Raw genomic sequence first — 19,398 nt, 5'->3', positions numbered from 1 at the left:
CCCTTGCTCCCTTCGGTCTCAGCGTAGACTTTGATCTGAAGCCATTCTTGTGATTATTGTGACTTTGCCATTGTAATTGTTTGTAAGCTTTTGTAGTCAAATGAATTTATGATCGTATGCTATCCATTTGTTGTTTGTATGCTGTTCTTTGTATGACATTTTAATTTTTGATAATTAACCAATGATATTAGGCCACTCTTGGCCATGATTACAGACACCTGTGTCTTTTGACACTACATAAACGCGTCATCCCGCAGTGTTTGTGATTATACCCTGATGAAGACAGCTTGGCTGTCGAAACGTTGGTAATTAAATGTTTGCATCTGAGCTCCTAGAGTGTGCGGCTCTCTTTCATTTTCAGGTCATCATCAGTTTCATAATATTTCACAGTATATGACACTGAATCAAATGCTGCCCATACGTTAATCCTTGTCTTGAGATGTATGGAATCTTGATCGTGATCATGAAGTCTGCCGAATCTGATTGAGTGCTTCCTCTTCTCATTGAAATTGACCCTTAACATCTCGTCAACAAATAGCCAACCCCAATCATAATATATCCATAAAGGCCTAGTAAAAACCAAAATTTTTTGGGGGGAGAAATAAGTAACCCTTCTCGGTCCTTCTCCACATATTGTTTATTACACTGTGCTCATCTCTGTATCAATAATGTCCTCCCATCCAGCTAACATTAATGGGTTTATTGCAGGCATTACCTTATCTGCTATTGCCTGGTGCTAAGGAGGAGGACGGAAACATGGAGGGGGACAGTGGCTTCATCACAGTTCAGAAGGTCTACTACCCTTTGCTTTGCATTCTGGGGATCCCAGGTGTGTGAATCTTCTATCTTGTTTGTGCTGTTTCCTAAATCTATTTGTGTCTGTGTGATGTTTCAAACTTGTTTTCATGAATTATTGTGAGAGCAATTGAAAAGGAAATGTCACAACTCAAAACGGGATGGCATTCTATTTCTTGTTCCTCAGCCAATCTCTTCACTTTCTACATGATCTGCTTCCGGAAGTGTGGAATGTCTGACACGGCCATCATCTACCTGAGCTGCTTGGCCATCGTGGACACCTTCTACCTGGTGTGGGTCATCCTGCTGGACCTGACGCTCACCTTCTGGCAGCTGCTGCCTTTCTGGCACTCCCATCCGGCCTGCGGCATCATGGGCTTCCTGCAGTACGGCTCCCTGTACAGCTCCTCCTGGATCGTGGTGGTGTTTACCATCGAACGCTACCTGGTCCTCAGCAGCACGTCCGCCAAGCAGCACTTTTCCCAGGCCAAGGTTACTAGGCTGACCTGTGTGTCTATCATCCTGGTCTCCCACCTGGCCTCCGTGCCCATGGGCTGGATCAACGTGGTGACGCCGAAGAATTTCACCATAGAGGGGAAGAATGTGACTCTGCCCTGGTGTCACTACAGGGGCCATATCTATTCTACTGTCCTGGTGTGGGTCACTACGTTCCTCTCCGGTGGCATCCCCATCATCCTGGTCATCATCTTCAACTCGCTGATCGGCCACCACCTGAACCGTGCCAGAAAGATGTTTACCAACGAGCAGCGGAGGGTCATGCGAGGGGGGAGCACCAAGGGCATGGTGCGGAGGACCATCTTCCTGCTGGGCACAGTGTCTGTGTCCTTCGTGGTGCTCAGCCTGCCACGCTTCGTCACCTACTGCATCCTGCGCACCAAGTACAACCACGACTGGTTTGACCGGAACGACTACCGCATTCCCATCAACTTGATTAGTGACCTGGCCAACATGCTGCAGAGCCTCAACTCCACCACCAACTTCCTGCTCTACTGCATGGTGAGCCGGGGCTTCCGCCAGGAGCTGATCCACACACTCACCTGCAAGTCCAAGGCCCGAGAGCTGGCCTCCTTCCTCACCCAGACCACAATGAAGGTGTTCTCTCTGGTGGACCATAAAACACCGCCGACCAGAGACCCCATCACTGTAGTCCTCACCAACCTCAAACAGACCCAGTAGAGAGGAAGAGAATGGAGGGGGAAAGGACAATGATGTGTATAAACCCTGGATGCCTGACAGGAGGCACTATATTGAAGCCACTGCACAGCCATCTTGGAACTTCTCCTCCATTGTAAAAAAAAGATTTGGAAGCTATAGAAATGCAATGTCTACATTAGTTTTTGACACGTTTATCGTATTACCGACACCTTAATGTAAACTTTTAAATTATGTTATGTGAGCGAAATATAAAAATATATTTCTTTAAATTCCTTTAAGTCGTTTTTTAGAGAGTACTAATGTTACCGTTCCCACTACAACAACTAAAAATACTTAAATACATATAATTTTGTCCTTGAACCATTGAATTGAAATACTGTAGAATTCCATTCATTCCTATGGATGACTGCTCCTACTGGGAAGGGACAATATGGCCGATGGCCGACCAGTGACTTCAAAGCCTTTCAATGGCCAATACAGTGCCTTGGGAAAGTATTCGGCCCCCTTGAACTTTGCGACCTTTTGCCACATTTCAGGCTTCAAACATAAAGATATAAAACTGTATTTTTTTGTGAAGAATCAACAACAAGTGGGACACAATCATGAAGTGGAACGACATTTATTGGATATTTCAAACTTTTTTAACAAATCAAAAACTGAAAAATTGGGCGTGCAAAATTATTCAGCCCCCTTAAGTTAATAATTTGTAGCGCCACCTTTTGCTGCGATTACAGCTGGAAGTCGCTTGGGGTATGTCTCTATCAGTTTTGCACATCAAGAGACTGAAATTTTTTCCCATTCCTCCTTGCAAAACAGCTCGAGCTCAGTGAGGTTGGATGGAGAGAATTTGTGAACAGCAGTTTTCAGTTCTTTCCACAGATTCTCGATTGGATTCAGGTCTGGAATTTGACTTGGTCATTCTAACACCTGGATATGTTTATTTTTGAACCATTCCATTGTAGATTTTGCTTTATGTTTTGGATCATTGTCTTGTTGAAAGACAAATCTCCGTCCCAGTCTCAGGTCTTTTGCAGACTCCATCAGGTTTTCTTCCAGAATGGTCCTGTATTTGGCTCCATCCATCTTCCCATCAATTTTAACCATCTTCCCTGTCCCTGCTGAAGAAAAGCAGGCCCAAACCACGATGCTGCCACCACCATGTTTGACAGTGGAGATGGTGTGTTCAGGGTGATGAGCTGTGTTGCTTTTACGCCAAACATAACGTTTTGCATTGTTGCCAAAAAGTTCAATTTTGGTTTCATCTGACCAGAGCACCTTCTTCCACATGTTTGGTGTGTCTCCCAGGTGGCTTGTGGCAAACTTTAAACGGCACTTTTTATGGATATCTTTAAGAAATGGCTTTCTTCTTGCCACTCTTCCATAAAGGCCAGATTTGTGCAATATATGACTGATTGTTGTCCTATGGACAGAGTCTCCCACCTCAGCTGTAGATCTCTGCAGTTCATCCAGAGTGATCATGGGCCTCTTGGCTGCATCTCTGATCAGTCTTCTCCTTGTATGAGCTGAAAGTTTAGAGGGACGGCCAGGTCTTGGTAGATTTGCAGTGGTCTGATACTCCTTCCATTTCAATATTATCGCTTGCACAGTGCTCCTTGGGATGTTTAAAGCTTGGGAAATCTTTTTGTATCCAAATCTGGCTTTAAACTTCTTCACAACAGTATCTCGGACCTGCCTGGTGTGTTCCTTGTTCTTCATGATGCTCTCTGCGCTTGTAACGGACCTCTGAGACTATCACAGTGCAGGTGCATTTATACGGAGACTTGATTACACACAGGTGGATTGTATTTATCATCATTAGTCATTTAGGTCAACATTGGATCATTCAGAGATCCTCACTGAACTTCTGGAGAGAGTTTGCTGCACTGAAAGTAAAGGGGCTGAATAATTTTGCACGGCCAATTTTTCAGTTTTTGATTTGTTAAAAAAGTTTGAAATATCCAATAAATGTCATTCCACTTCATGATTGTGTCCCACTTGTTGTTGATTCTTCACAAAAAATACAGTTTTATATCTTTATGTTTGAAGCCTGAAATGTGGCAAAAGGTCGCAAAGTTCAAGGGGGCCGAATACTTTCGCAAGGCACTATACATAGTATTAGCAGTCCAGGGTTTATATACCTCAATAGGAAAGGAGGGGGGAACGCAGGACGTGGTGACTGGACTACTATATGAACAACTTTTAGAATGACTTGTTTTCGTTACTGGATACCCGTTTCTATAGTTGTTGGTTTGAATGTTTGAATTTTATTGTATGTTTGTAGGATCGTTCTGTGTTGTTATAAACTATGTTTGAATAGTGTTTGTTGGCCTACATGGACTTTTTTCTAAACAAAGAAAACTCAACTTGTAAAACAACATTTGAATTTATATTGTCGTGGAAATTCTTACACAGGGACACTCCAAGTCAATGTTAAATGAATCATTGTTTATTATCAGAGTGCTAGAGAGGTTCCAACCAACTCAATGCACCATTAAACACGTCATTCAGGAGCTCTGCCCCAGCAGTTGTCTTACATACGGCTATACACAGACAAGTTATATTTGCATGATTTAGCATAATTAATTAATCTTTACCGTTTTGTTTCATTCATGTGACAGACCAATACCTCACGAGGCTTCTTCTCTCTAAGCTAGACCTTGAAACTGAGATATATTTAGTTTGTTCTCAAAACAAGGTCTGGGCGTACTGCCAAATTGCAGCTACTGATAGTGAGGATTTGTACAGTCAGCCACTTGCAAGAACACATACAATGGTTTATAGAACAGCACATGAATAGAACACAGAAATCAGTTGTAAGTAAAGCACAAACATTCAAATTCTCATTACAATACCAAACCGTGTAGGCTATTTTATATCCTCACGTGTGGATGTTAAAGGCGTGTTCACTTTAATGGATGGTATACTTTCCATTAACCAAGTGCCTTCATAGCTGTGAGTATATTTTAACTATCTCATTCCATTCTCATTCATTAGTTCAAACTACAAGGTTCATCATGACTAGTCGCAGAATTCCTGCTCTGTTTGGAGAACAACCTGATTGGAGGACGTGAACTGCATGACCCGCATTATTTGCATAAATTGTGCAAAGGAACTTCTCTGCTTTGCATGAGCTGATCTCTTCTTCAAACATAAATAGAGGGAATGTTTGCTGTTTGCCTCATAGCAGATTTGCATGTAGAGGGAGCCAGGGAATACACAGCTCTGACACAGATAGGTGTGTAAAGTTGAGTGGGGCTCAGGTGTTAAACGTGACTGTAAATGGCACACTTTTCTGTAAGTTTGAACTTATTTTCATTGTTTGAAGACGGGAGAATTTAGTAGAAGACTTGTTTTTTTATTACTCATTCACAGACACCATGCAGGAAGGGTGACAGTAGTTGCTTGAAAGAATGAATAAGTTCACTTTCTAGGAGCATCGGTTTGACTGGTTATAATCATATGTATTATAGTGACTCTTCATCACCAAAGGACTGCTTTGAGTTCTGTATAGCGAAATGGGAAGTGTTTTACATCGATCTAGAATGATAGCTATAGATCACTGCTATCTGTTTGATAGCTATAGATCACTGCTATCTGTTTCACTCTAAAACAGTTGGTGTCACTTGTGAATACAAGGTTTCTGAAAAGTGTTGCCAGGAGTGTCACGTCATGCTGCTATCCACATAGTTCATATTCTATTCCTTTAATACTACATTTATTCCTGTAATACCATGTTTATTCCTGTAATACCACGTTTATTCCTGTAATATATGTTTATTCCTGTAATACCATGTTTATTCCTGTAATACTACGTTTGTTTCAATTTCACAAGAAGTCTATCCCTCCTGAGAGAAGAATGAACTCTATCAAGGTATGGAATTGTCAACTACACTAAAGGAAACACGACAGGAAACACTACTACACTTAACATACAGAAAAGTTAACCTTACACTTCACTAAACTCACTCCAAGTTATAATAAATAATTTTGTCCCTTACTTCTTCTAAATGGCTTAAGCTGAATAACAACCTCTCTTTTATTTTTGTCAGATTCCTGTTGTCACAGAAGCATTCCTTTGGAGACAGATGAGTCTATGACATTATCAACCCTGGACCTACTGTGACCTGTGGGCCAAAGGAAGAGGGCTGGTTTGCTCCTGAGGTGACTGTCAGTGATGTAGGCCAGGTGGACGACCCCAAGGATCCCTGGAGAAGCCCAGTGGAGGACCCTCAGGGTCAGCCTCCACCCCCGCCCAGAGCCCCTTCCCTGCCTGGGCCACATCAGCAAGACATGTCCCCCCACACCCCTGATCACCTGATGAAAGGCCCCTACCCTGACAGCCTCAGGTTACACCCCATACAGAGAAAAGGCTCAGTGGACTGAGGATCTTCTCTTTATCTGGGCTTCTCCAGCGTGAAGTGGAGGGCTTCGCTGGTCCTCCTAGCTGGCCACAACCTTGGGACTGTTGCCTTAAAAGGAGCAGAACACGTAGAAGCCCCTCTTCCTCTCACGTCTGACTTAAACAACATCCACTACTGTGTCCCTCCAAGTCACTAAGCACACATGCCTCCTCAGTGGAAGTAACATGATGTACTGTATATGACTACAGTATTCATAGAATGAGACAGAACAGATATACAGTCGTGGTCAAAAGTTTTGAGAATGACACAAATATTAATTTTCAAAGTCTGCTGCCTCAGTTTGTATGATGGCAATTTGCATATACTCCAGAATGTTATGAAGAGTGATCAGATGAATTGCAATTAATTGCAAAGTCCCTCTTTGCCATTCAGCCCTGCCACAAAAGGACCAGCTGACATCATGTCAGTGATTCTCTCGTTAATACAGGTGTGAGTGTTTAATTTAAATTTTTCATTTTTTTATTTAACCTTTATTTAACCAGGTAGGCAAGTTGAGAACAAGTTCTCATTTACAATTGCGACCTGGCCAAGATAAAGCAAAGCAGTTCGACACATACAACAACACAGAGTTACACGTGGAGTAAAACAAACATACAGTCAAAAATACAGTATAAAAATAAGTCTATATACGATGTGATCAAATGAGGTGAGATAAGGGAGGTAAAGGCAAAAAAAAGGCCATGGTGGCAAAGTAAATACAATATAACAAGTAAAACACTGGAATGGTAGATTTGCAGTGGAAGAATGTGCAAAGTAGAAATAAAAATAATTGGGTGCAAAGGAGCAAAATAAATAATAAATAAATGCAGTAGCGGAAGAAGTAGTTGTTTGGGCTAAATTACAGATGGGCTATGTACAGGTGCAGTAATCTATGAGCTGCTCTGACAGCTGGTGCTTAAAGCTAGTGAGGGAGATAAGTGTTTCCAGTTTCAGAGATTTTTGTAGTTGGTTCCAGTCATTGGCAGCAGAAAACTGGAAGGAGAGGCGGCCAAAGGAAGAATTGGTTTTGGGGGTGACCAGAGAGATATACCTGATGGAGCGCGTACTTCAGGTGTGTGCTGCCATGGTGACCAGCGAGCTGAGATAAGGGGAGACTTTACCTAGCAGGGTCTTGTAGATGACCTGGAGCCAGTGGGTTTCGCGACGAGTATGAAGCGAGGGCCAGCCAACGAGAGCGTACAGGTTGCAGTGGTGGGTAGGAGATTTGGTGACAAAACGGATGGCACTGTGATAGACTGCATCCAATTTATTGAGTAGGGTATTGGAGGCTATTTTGTAAATGACATCGCCGAAGTCAAGCATCGGTAGGATGGTCAGTTTTACGAGGGTATGTTTGGCAGCATGAGTGAAGGGTGCTTTGTTGTGAAATAGGAAGCCAATTCTAGATTTAACTTTGGATTGGAGATGTTTGATGTGAGTCTGGAAGGAGAGTTTACAGTCTAACCAGACACCTAGGTATTTGTATTTGTCCATATATTCTAAGTCAGAACCGTCCAGAGTAGTGATGCTAGACGGGCAGGCAGGTGCAGGCAGCAATCGGTTGAAGAGCATGCATTTAGTTTTACTTGTATTTAAGAGCAGTTGGAGACCACAGATGTCATGTCTTGTTATGTCTGTTCCTGTCCTTTCTCTTCACTCTGTCTCTCTCTGCTGGTCTTTTTAGGTTACCTTCTCTGTCTCTCATTCTTCAGCTGTTCTACATCTCCTCTAACTAGCTCATTCACTCTTTCACACCTGTTCTCTCTTCCCCCTCTGATTAGGTCTCTATTTCTCTCTCTGTTCCTGCTACTTTCAGTGTCTGATTCTTGTTTGTGTTTTTTGATGCCAGAAGCAAGCTGTCGTCCCGTTTGCTTCCACCTTGTCCTATCCTGTCGGAGTCTGCCTGGCAGGTGCATCCTGCATTATACTACGTTCTTTTGTTCCATTGACTACGTTGGAAGAGGATTTATGCCATTCCTGTTTTTTCATTAAAGAACTCTGTTTTCTGTTAAAACCGCTTTTGGGTCTTCACTCAAGTACATAACAGAAGAATCAGACCAAGAATGGACCCAGCGGCTCCGGACCCTTTTCACTCCGCCGTCGAGATCCAGGGAGCGATGCTAGGCAGACACGAGGAGGAGTTGTCTGCTGCTCGACATGCCGTTGAGACCCTGGCCGTCCAAGTCTCCGACCTCACAAGACAGGTTCACCAACTCCACCTCGATCCACCGCCCACTTCCAGGGTTTCCGAGTCTCCAGAGCCCAGGATCAACAACCCGCCGTGTTACTCTGGGGAGCCCACTGAGTGCCGCTCATTCCTCACTCAGTGTGATGTGGTGTTCTCTCTCCAGCCCAACACTTACTCCAGGAGCGCAGCCCGCACGCCTACGTCATTTCTCTCCTTACCGGACGGGTGCGTGAGTGGGGCACGGCAATCTGGGAGGCGAAGGCTGAGTGTATTAACCAGTATCAGGACTTTAAGGAGGAGATGATACGGGTTTTTGACCGTTCTGTTTTTGGCGAGGAGGCTTCCAGGGCCCTGTCTTCCCTATGTCAGGGGAATAGATCCATAACGGATTATTCTATTGAGTTTCGCACTCTCGCTGCCTCTAGTGACTGGAACGAGCCGGCTTTGCTCGCTCGTTTTCTGGAGGGTCTCCTCGTCGAGGTTAAGGATGAGATCCTCTCCCGGGAGGTTCCTTCCTGTCTGGACTCCTTAATAGCTCTCGCTATTCGCATAGAGCGACGGTTTGATCTTCGTCGCCGAGCTCGTGGAAAGGAGCTCGCGTTCTCCGTTGCTCCCCTCTCCACATCACTGCCACCTGCCGCATCACTGCCACCCTCCTCCGCCGGCTCGGATGCTGAGCCTATGCAGCTGGGGGTATCCGCATCTCGGCCAAGGAGAAGGAACGGAGAATCACCAATCGCCTCTGTCTCTACTGCGGCTCCGCTGGTCATTTTGTCACCTCATGTCCAGTAAAAGCCAGAGCTCATCAGTAAAGGGAGGGCTACTGGTGAGCGCAACTACTCAGGCCTCTCCTTCTGGATCACGCACTACCTTTCCGGTCCATCTCCGCTGGCCCGGTTCATCTGCTTCCTGCAGTGCCTTGATAGACTCTGGGGCGGAGGGCTGTTTTATGGACGAGACCTGGGCTCGGGAACATGACATTCCTCTCAGACAGTTAGGGAGCCCACGGCCTTGTTCGCTTTAGATGGTAGTTCTCTCCCCAAGATTCAGCGTGAGACGCTGCCTTTAACCCTCACTGTCTCTGGTAATCATAGCGAAACCATTTCTTTTTTAATTTTTCGTTCACCTTTTACACCTGTTGTTTTGGGTCATCCCTGGCTAGTGCGCCATAACCCTTCTATTAATTGGTCTAGTAATTCTATCCTATCCTGGAATGTTTCTTGTCATGTGACCTGTTTAATGTCTGCTATCCCTCCTGTTTCCTCTGTCTCTACTTCACAGGAGGAGCCTGGCGATTTGACAGGGGTGCCGGAGGAGTATCACGATCTGCGCACGGTGTTCAGTCGTTCCAAGGCCACTTCTCTCCCTCCACACCGGTCGTATGACTGTAGTATTGATCTCCTTCCGGGAACTACTCCCCCGGGGTAGATTATACTCTCTGTCGGCTCCCGAACGTAAGGCTCTCGAGGATTATTTGTCGGTTTCGCTCAACGCCGGTACCATAGTCTCCTCCTCCTCTCCCGCCGGAGCGGGGTTTTTTTTTGTTCAGAAGAAGGACGGGTCCCTGCGCCCATGCGTGGATTATCGAGGGCTGAATGACATAACAGTTAAGAATCGTTATCCGCTTCCTCTTATGTCTTCAGCCTTCGAGATCCTGCAGGGAGCCAGGTTTTTCACCAAATTGGACCTTCGTAACGCCTACCATCTCGTGCGCATCAGGGAGGGGGACGAGTGGAAGACGGCGTTTAACACTCCGTTAGGGCACTTTGAATACCGGGTTCTTCCTTTCGGCCTCGTTAACGCTCCAGCTGTCTTTCAGGCACTAGTTAACGACGTCCTGAGAGACATGCTGAACATTTTTGTTTTCGTTTACATGGACGATATCCTGATTTTTTCTCCGTCTCTCTCGATTCATGTTCAGCACGTGCGACGCGTCCTCCAGCGCCTTTTGGAGAACTGTCTTTATGTGAAGGCTGAGAAGTGCATTTTTCATGCCGCCTCTGTCCCTTTTCTCGGTTCCGTTATTTCCGCTGAGGGCATTAAGATGGATCCCGCTAAGGTCCAGGCTGTCATTGATTGGCCCGTTCCTAAGTCACGCGTCGAGCTGCAGCGCTTTCTGGGCTTCGCTAATTTCTATCGTCGTTTCATCCGTAATTTCGGTCAGGTGGCAGCTCCCCTCACAGCCCTTACTTCTGTTAAGACGTGCTTTAAGTGGTCCGTTTCCGCCCAGGGAGCTTTTGATCTTCTTAAGAATCGTTTTACATCCGCTCCTATTCTTGTTACACCTGACATCTCTAGACAGTTTGTTGTTGAGGTTGACGCGTCAGAGGTGGGCGTGGGAGCCATTCTTTCTCAGCGCTCTCTCTCTGACGGCAAGGTCCATCCTTGCGCGTTTTTCTCTCATCGCTTATCGCCGTCAGAACGTAACTATGATGTTGGTAATCGCGAACTGCTCGCCATCCGCTTAGCCCTAGGCGAATGGCGACAGTGGTTGGAGGGGCGACCGTTCCTTTTGTCGTTTGGACTGACCATAGGAACCTTGAGTACATCCGTTCAGCCAAACGACTTAATGCGCGTCAGGCTCGTTGGGCTCTGTTTTTCGCTCGTTTCGAGTTTGTTATTTCTTATCGTCCGGGCTCAAAAACACCAAGCCTGATGCTTTATCTCGTCTCTTCAGTTCTTCTGAGGTCTCCACCGACCCCGAGGGGATTCTCCCTGACGGGCGTGTTGTCGGGTTGACTGTCTGGGGAATTGAGAGGCAGGTAAAGCAAGCACTCGCTCACACTCCGTCGCCGCGAGCTTGTCCTAGGAACCTTCTGTTCGTTCCCGTTCCTACTCGTCCGGCCGTTCTTCAGTGGGCCCACTCTGCCAAGTTAGCCGGCCACCCCGGCGTTCGGGGTACGCTCGCTTCCATTCGCCAGCGTTTCTGGTGGCCCACTCGGGAACGTGACGCGCGTCGATTTGTCGCCGCTTGTTCGGTCTGCGCGCAGACTAAATCTGGGAACTCTCCTCCTGCCGGCCGTCTCAGACCGCTTCCCATTCCCTCTCGACCGTGGTCTCACATCGCTTTAGATTTTATCACCGGACTGCCTTCATCAGCGGGGAAGACAGTTATTCTTACGGTTGTCGATAGATTCTCTAAGGCGGCTCATTTCATTCCTCTCGATAAGCTCCCTTCTGCTAAGGAGACGGCTCAGATCATTATCGAGAATGTTTTCCGAATTCATGGCCTTCCGTCTGACGTCGTTTCCGACAGAGGCCCGCAGTTCACGTCTCAATTTTGGAGGGAGTTTTGCCGTTTGATTGGGGCTTCCGTCAGTCTCTCGTCCGGCTTTCATCCCCAGTCTAACGGTCAAGCCGAACGGGCCAATCAGACTGTTGGTCGCATTTTACGCAGTCTTTCTTTTCGTAACCCTGCGTCTTGGTCAGAACAGCTCCCCTGGGCAGAGTACGCCCACAACTCGCTTCCCTCGTCTGCTACCGGTCTATCCCCTTTCAGTGTAGCCTCGGGGACCAGCCTCCGCTGTTCTCATCTCAGCTCGCCGAGTCCTGCGTCCCCTCCGCTCAGGCTTTTGTCCAGCGTTGCGAGCGCACCTGGAAGGGGGTCAGGTCGGCACTTTGCCGTAATAGGGCGCAGACTGTGAGGGCCGCTAATAAGCGTAGGACCAAGAGTCCTAGATATTGTTGCGGTCAGAGAGTATGGCTCTCCACTCAGAACCTTCCCCTTAAGACAGCTTCTCGCAAGTTGGCCCCGCGGTTCATTGGTCCGTTCCGTATTTCTCAGGTCATTAATCCTGTCGCAGTGCGACTTCTTCTCCCGCGCTATCTTCGTCGCGTTCACCCGGTCTTCCATGTCTCCTGTGTTAAGCCCGTTCTTCGCGCCCCCGCTCGTCCCCCCCCCATCCTTGTCGAGGGCGCACCCATCTACAGGGTTCGTAAGATTTTGGACATGCGCCCTCGGGGCCGTGGTCATCAGTACCTAGTGGATTGGGAGGGGTACGGTCCTGAGGAGAGGAGTTGGGTTCCCTCTCGGGACGTGCTGGACCGTTCGCTGATCGATGATTTCCTCCGTTGCCGCCAGGTTTCCTCCTCGAGTGCGCCAGGAGGCGCTCGGTGAGTGGGGGGTACTGTCATGTCTTGTTATGTCTGTTCCTGTCCTTTCTCTTCACTCTGTCTCTCTCTGCTGGTCTTTTTAGGTTACCTTCTCTGTCTCTCATTCTTCAGCTGTTCTACATCTCCTCTAACTAGCTCATTCACTCTTTCACACCTGTTCTCTCTTCCCCCTCTGATTAGGTCTCTATTTCTCTCTCTGTTCCTGCTACTTTCAGTGTCTGATTCTTGTTTGTGTTTTTTGATGCCAGAAGCAAGCTGTCGTCCCGTTTGCTTCCACCTTGTCCTATCCTGTCGGAGTCTGCCTGGCAGGTGCATCCTGCATTATACTACGTTCTTTTGTTCCATTGACTACGTTGGAAGAGGATTTATGCCATTCCTGTTTTTTCATTAAAGAACTCTGTTTTCTGTTAAAACCGCTTTTGGGTCTTCACTCAAGTACATAACACAGAAGGAGAGTTGTATGGCATTGAAGCTTGTCTGGTGGGTTGTTAACACAGTGTTAACACAGGGCCTCCCAGGTGACTCAGTGGTTAAGGGTGCTGTACCGCAGCGCCAGCTGTGCCATCAGACACTCTGGTTTCGCGCCCAGGCTCTGTCGTAACCGGTCGCGACCGGGAGGTCCGTGGGGCAACACACAATTGGCCTAGCGTTGTCTGGGTTAGGGAGGGCTTGGCTGGTAGGGGAGTCCTTGTCTCATCACGCACCAGCGACCCCTGTGGCGGGCCGGGCGCAATGCGCGCTAACCAAGGTTGCCAGGTGCACGGTGTTTCCTCCGACACATTGGTGCGGCTGGCTTCCGGGTTGGATAAGCTCTATGTTAAGAAGGCTTGGTTGGGTTGTGTATCGGAGGACGCATGACTTTCAACCTTCGTCTCTCCCGAGCCCGTACCGGAGTTGTAGTGATGAGGCAAGATAGTAGCTACTAAAACAATTGGATACCACGAAATTGGGGAGAAAAAGGGGTTAAAGTCAACAAAAAAGAAGAAAAGAAAAAGAAAAAAAACAGTGTCCAAAGAAGTGCCAGAAGTATACTGAATGGTGTCGTCTGCGTAGAGGTGGATCAGAGACTCACCAGCAGCAAGAGCGACATCATTGATGTATACAGAGAAGAGAGTCGGCCCAAGAATTGAACCCTGTGGCACCCCCATAGAGACTGCCAGAGGCCCGGGCTACAGGCCCTCCGATTTGACACAGTGAACTCTATCAGAGAAGTAGTTGGTGAACCAGGCGAGGCAATAATTTGAGAAACCAAGGCTATCGAGTTTGCCGATGAGGATGTGGTGATTGACAGATTGACAGGTCAATGAATATGGCTGCACAGTATTGTTTCTTATTGATTGCGGTGAAGATATCGTTTAGGACCTTGAGCGTGGCTGAGGTGCACCCATGACCAGCTCTGAAACCAGATTGCATAGCGGAGAAGGTGCAGTGTGATTCGAAATGGTCGGTTATCTGTTTGCTGACTTGGCTTTCGAAGGGCAGGGTAGGATAGATATAGGTCTGGAGCAGTTTGGGTCTAAAGTGTCTCCCCCTTTGAAGAGGGGGATGACCGCAGCTGCTTTCCAATCTTTGGGAATTTTAGACGACACGAAAGAGAGGTTGAACAGGCTAGTAATAGGGGTTACAACAATTTCAGCAGATAATTTTAGAAAGAAAGGGACCAGATTGTCTAGCCCGGCTGATTTGTAGGGGTCCAGATTTTGCAGCTCTTTAAGAACATCAGATGACTGTTTTGGGAGAAGGAGAAATGGGGAAGGCTTGGGCGATTTGCTGTGGGGTGTACAGTGCAGTTGACCGGGGTAGGGGTAGCCTGGTGGAAAGTCGCTCTGGATAAGAGCGTCTGCTAAATGACTTAAATGTAAATGTAATGTAAATGAAAGCATGGCCAGTCGTAGAAAAATGCTTATTGTAATTTTCAATTATAGTGGATTTATCCGTGGTGACAGAGTTTCCTATCCTCAGTGCAGTGGGCAGCTGGGAGGAGGTGTTCTTATTCTCCATGGAGTGTTGACAAGGACAAGGCTGGAGATCACTCTGTCATGCTGATTGAGTTCTAATAACAGACTGGAAGCTTCAAAAGGAGGGTGGTGCTTGGAATCATTGCTCTTCCTATGTCAACCATGGTTCCCTGCAAGGAAACACGTGCCGTCATCATTGCTTTGCACAAAAAAAGGCTTCACAGGCAAGGATTTTGCTGCCAGTAAGATTGCACCTAAATCAACCATTTATTGGATTATCAAGAACTTCAAGGAGTGCAGTTCAATTGTTGTGAAGAAGGCTTCAGGGCGCCCAAGAAAGTCCAGCAAGCGCCAGGACCGTCTCCTAAAGTTGATTCAGCTGCGGGATCGTGGCACCACCAGTACAGAGCTTGCTCAGGAATTGCAGCAGGCAGGTGTGAGTGCATCTGCATGCACAGTGAGGCGAAGACTTTTGGAGGATGGCCTGGTGTCAAGAAGGGCAGCAAAGAAGCCACTTCTCGCCAGGAAAAACATCAGGGGCAGGCTGATAGTCTGCAAAAGGTACAAGGATTAGACTGCTGAGAACTGGGGTAAAGTCATTTTCTCTGAAGAATCCCCTTTCCGATTGTTTGGGGCATCCGAAAAAAAGCTTGTCCGGAGAAGACAAGGTGAGCGCTATCATCAGTCCTGTATCATGCCAACAGTAAAGTCCCTCAGCCAATGGTGTGGGCTCACTCACATTTTTTCCTAAGAACACTGCCATGAATAAAGAATGGTACCAACACATCCTCTGATAGCAACTTCTCCCAACCATCCAGGAACAGTTTGGTGACGAGCAATGCCTTTTCCAGCATGATGGAGCACCTTGCCATAAGGCAAAAGTGATAACTAAGTGGCTCGGAGAACAAAACATCGATATTTTGGGTCCATGGCCAGGAAACTCCCCAGACCTTAATCCCATTGAGAACTTGTGGTCAATCCTCAATAGGCGGGTGGACAAACAAAATCCCACAAATTCTGACAAACTCCAGGAATTGATTATGCAAGAATGGGCTGCCATCAGTCAGGATGTGGCTCAGAAGTTAATTGACAGCATGCCAGGGCGGATTGCAGAGGTCTTGAAAAAGAAGGGTCAACACTGCAAATATTGACTCTTTGCATCAACTTAATGTAATTCTCAATAGAAGACTTTGAAACTTATGACATGCTTGTAATTCTACTTCAGTATTCCATAGTAACATCTGAAAAAAATATCTAAAGACACTGAGGCAGCAGACTTTGTGAAAATGAATATTTGTGTCATTCTTAAATCTTTTGTCCACGACTGTAGATACATACATGAAATACATTATTCTGAATGTCTATAACAGTAGCTGGGTCGTTCCACAACTAGAGTTCCTCTTGCATCCCTTTGATATTTTAAGTAGCTTGTTTAAAGCCTGTTATATTAAATTAAGTATAATAAATCAGATTGTTTATATGAATAAACAGTTACTTTATTTGGCCTTTACTGTTACTTTAATTGGCATTTGTCTTCATTTGACTTCTTGAGATGGATAAACTTGTTTTTTTTTTAAATCTAGTGTGTAATGAACGTGTGCTCTTTATGACAGAATATAAACATTTATGCATGGAACGACCCAGCTATATAACATTTGCTGGTAAGTTGGTGAAGTTTTTGTTTATGTTGTTGTATATATTACTGTCTGAGATTTAGCCTGGACGATCCACATTCTATAATTCACATAGGCTGTGTTTACACATGCAGCCTAATTCTGATCTTCTGCCCAATTATTGGCAAAGAGCTGATCTGATTGTTCAAAAACCCAATTAGTGGAGAAAGATAAGAATTAGGCTGCCTGTGTAAACGCAGCTGAAGTAATGACTTTGATTTGGAGCCCATCCAAGACAGGATGTTAAAATCATGTCTTCTCACATAACTCGACAGGCCCAGATCCGGTGCACAGCAGGTGTCAGAGACGGTACATATGTCAGCAGCCCCTAAATCAAACCTCTATAATCATCATTATAACCATTTTCACCCCATGGAACCTCAGCAGGACCCTCACCAGTGCCCACTGTCCTGTTACACTAAACATTCCTACGCTGGTCTAACATCAGATTGTATTCTTAGCCTATATATATTAGCGTTGTTATAGTCAACTAGCAAATGTTTCTTAACTTGTTGGTGTTTTGTGGGGCTCCAAACCCTGCTTCTGGGCATTAGAATATAAATTAAAGTCTTCTACACTTTTCCCTCTCTAGGACTCCCATGGCTCAAACAGACTATATGGACAAGAAGCTCTAAAAGCCTCCAGTCTAAATCTTCCTTAGTGTGTTGCCCCTCCCAGACAGGTGATGAGGGAGGTCAGTGTGGTGCCCTCCTACCCAGTGACCCCTGGCCAACCATGTGGGGGAGGAACAGCTACATAGGAACTGAGGAAGACCATCAGTCTATCTGAGGAGTGCAGTAATTATGTATCAATGTCCATCCCTCAGCAAAACCAAGATCATTCATTTTTAGACAGTAAAGATGATTGTTCATTTAAACAGTGGACTTTCGGTGAATCAGAAGTGATTGAGTCACCCTAAGAATTCAATATTAGGACTTGAAAAAATACGTACAGTAAATATTTGTCTGAGCACAATTAGCTTCCATGTGGTACAATGCTTTGTTTGATCGCAGGAAATGTGTTCATTACATATTCTATGGACACAGCCAGAGTTCTTTACCTTTGTGAAGTGTCTGACAGATCAGGGCTTTAAACCAGCTGTAAGTTTTCCGTTTTATTTTATTCAGAAGAATGGACATCAACAAGTGGATGGACAGCTATTTAAAGGATGTAAGTCTAAGTTGTCAGCATTTTTAGGACATCAAATTGGACCTGTCCAATTACAAAACTATACATAAAACAACTGAACTGACTAGGAGGTGCCGTGTTGCAGAAGTCGGTGCTGATCATCGTGGTCATCAGTCCCAAGTACAAGGCAGACGTGGAAAGAGATGGAGAGGATGAGCATGGTCTCCACACAAAGTTCAGGTAGACACTTACATGTGCCTGTACGAATATATTCACTATTATTCTACAATATAGAAAATAGTACAAATAAAGAAAAACCCTTGAATGAGTAGGTGTTCTAAAACGTTTGACCAGTAGTGTATACGCTAGTCATCTATACAGTGTGTAAAGTTTCTGTATAGTATACATTTAATTTACCATGAAGACAAATCATAACAGAGTTAGGTGTTTTTCTTTGATCATCACCTTTTCTCATGTCAGATCCAGAATGAGTTCATCCAACAGAGCTGCCTTCATTTAAGACTGGTACCGGTATTGTTTCCCACCTCTACGAAGGTGAGTGGATAACCAGATGTCCCATTCACTGGGTTAGGCTATACTGTTGTTATGTCCTCCAGAGTGTAATGCTCATCCCATCACTGTCTTCCAGAGACATGTTCATACTGTTGTTCTATTCTACAGAGTGTAATGATTCAGCCTATCCTATTTTTCTTCTACAGAGATATGTTCCTGCCTGGCTTCAGAGCACCAGGTTACACCACTGGCTCCAGGATACCCAAGACCTACTTCTCTGTCTGCTATTAGAGGAACGCAACATTGGCCCCCCTCTGGGGAAAGAGCTGACCCTCTCCGTACGACACCTCTGACATCTCTGAGAACTGCTGATGATACATTATGTTGTGGTGCTTCATAGATTTCAATGTTTATATGGAAGTTTAGTAAATGCTTCTTTTTTTTTTTTACTATACTGAAATGGTGTGGGAGTAGTGGTGTATCTCAGCACTACTCTCAAATAGCCACAAGGTGGCAGTATTTACTTTCTGATGATTCAAGTCCTAGACATTTGCTTGCTAAGGTGGTAGTGGTTTACTCCTGACATTGTGTGGCGACTGTGGTCCCAATAATATGTGATCTGAAGATGTATTCTATTAATAAATGAAAGTAATAATAGCTTGTTGACTGTGAGGTTGTTGATTTGCCATGCTAAACATGTTTACATTGGAGCCTATACTACATAGTTACTACGGTATTACCCAGTACAACGTCAAGGTCTCACATTTTTGTGGGTAATACCAGATAAGTAGAACATGGTGTACAGGTGGATTTAGTGGCCTAAAGGTTAGCATGTATGATATTTGTTGTACGATATTTGTGCGTCTGTAACTATCCGTAATAACGGTAGCATCCACATTAATGTGGAAATGTTTAGAAACATATTCTATTCTTATTTACAATAAAAGTGACTCCAAAATGACACAATACATTATTTGCCATTAATTTCTATTGGGCAAAACATAATCTGTACAAAAAGTGGTGTAATTTCTTAACGGTTCACCCGATATGGATGACAATACCCTCAAATTGTCACGCCCTGGCCTTAGTATTCTGTGTTTTCGTTAGTATTTTGGTGAGGCCAGGGTGTGACATGGGATTTATGTGGTTTGTTTTGTCTGGGGTTGTTTGTAGGTATGGTATTGTGGTTAGAGTAGTACTCTAGGTAAGTCTATGGTTGCCTAGAGTGGTTCTCAATCGGAGGCAGGTGTTTATCGTTGTCTCTGATTGGGAACCATATTTAGGCAGCTATATTCTTTAGGTCTCTTGTGGGTGATTGTTCCTGTCTCTGTGTTTGCACCAGATAGGGCTGTTTTGGTTTTTTCACATTTCTTGTTTTGTTAGTTTATTCATGTATAGTGTCTTTATTAAAGTACCATGAATAACCACCACGCTGCATTTTGGACCACCTCTCC

General features: G+C 45.4%; 1 protein-coding gene across 1 annotated transcript; it reads left to right on the top strand.

Annotated features, from left to right (window-relative positions):
• The first annotated feature begins 733 nt into the window (after nucleotides 1–733).
• LOC135505576 (probable G-protein coupled receptor 139) lies at nucleotides 734–2,028 on the top strand. The gene is made up of 2 exons (XM_064924643.1): nucleotides 734–829; nucleotides 983–2,028. Exons 1-2 carry the CDS (start codon nucleotides 757–759, stop codon nucleotides 1,990–1,992), a joined length of 1,083 nt encoding a protein of 360 aa, XP_064780715.1. The 5' UTR covers nucleotides 734–756; the 3' UTR covers nucleotides 1,993–2,028.
• The last annotated feature ends 17,370 nt before the right edge of the window (nucleotides 2,029–19,398 follow it).

The sequence above is a fragment of the Oncorhynchus masou genome, chromosome 19 (assembly GCF_036934945.1).
Source record: "Oncorhynchus masou masou isolate Uvic2021 chromosome 19, UVic_Omas_1.1, whole genome shotgun sequence".
Classification (NCBI taxonomy): Eukaryota; Metazoa; Chordata; class Actinopteri; order Salmoniformes; family Salmonidae; genus Oncorhynchus; species Oncorhynchus masou.
Note: the sequence above shows the minus strand (reverse complement) of the source record. Positions and strands in the feature narration are given on the sequence as shown.

What these genes read in the sequence shown, in the direction of transcription:
- LOC135505576 (XM_064924643.1), top strand. Translation starts at nt 757, where the DNA reads ATGGAGGGGGACAGTGGCTTCATCACAGTTCAGAAGGTCTACTACCCT. An exon ending in TTGCATTCTGGGGATCCCAG is followed by an intron (nt 830 to 982) that starts GTGTGTGAATCT and finishes CTTGTTCCTCAG; the next exon opens with CCAATCTCTTCACTTTCTAC.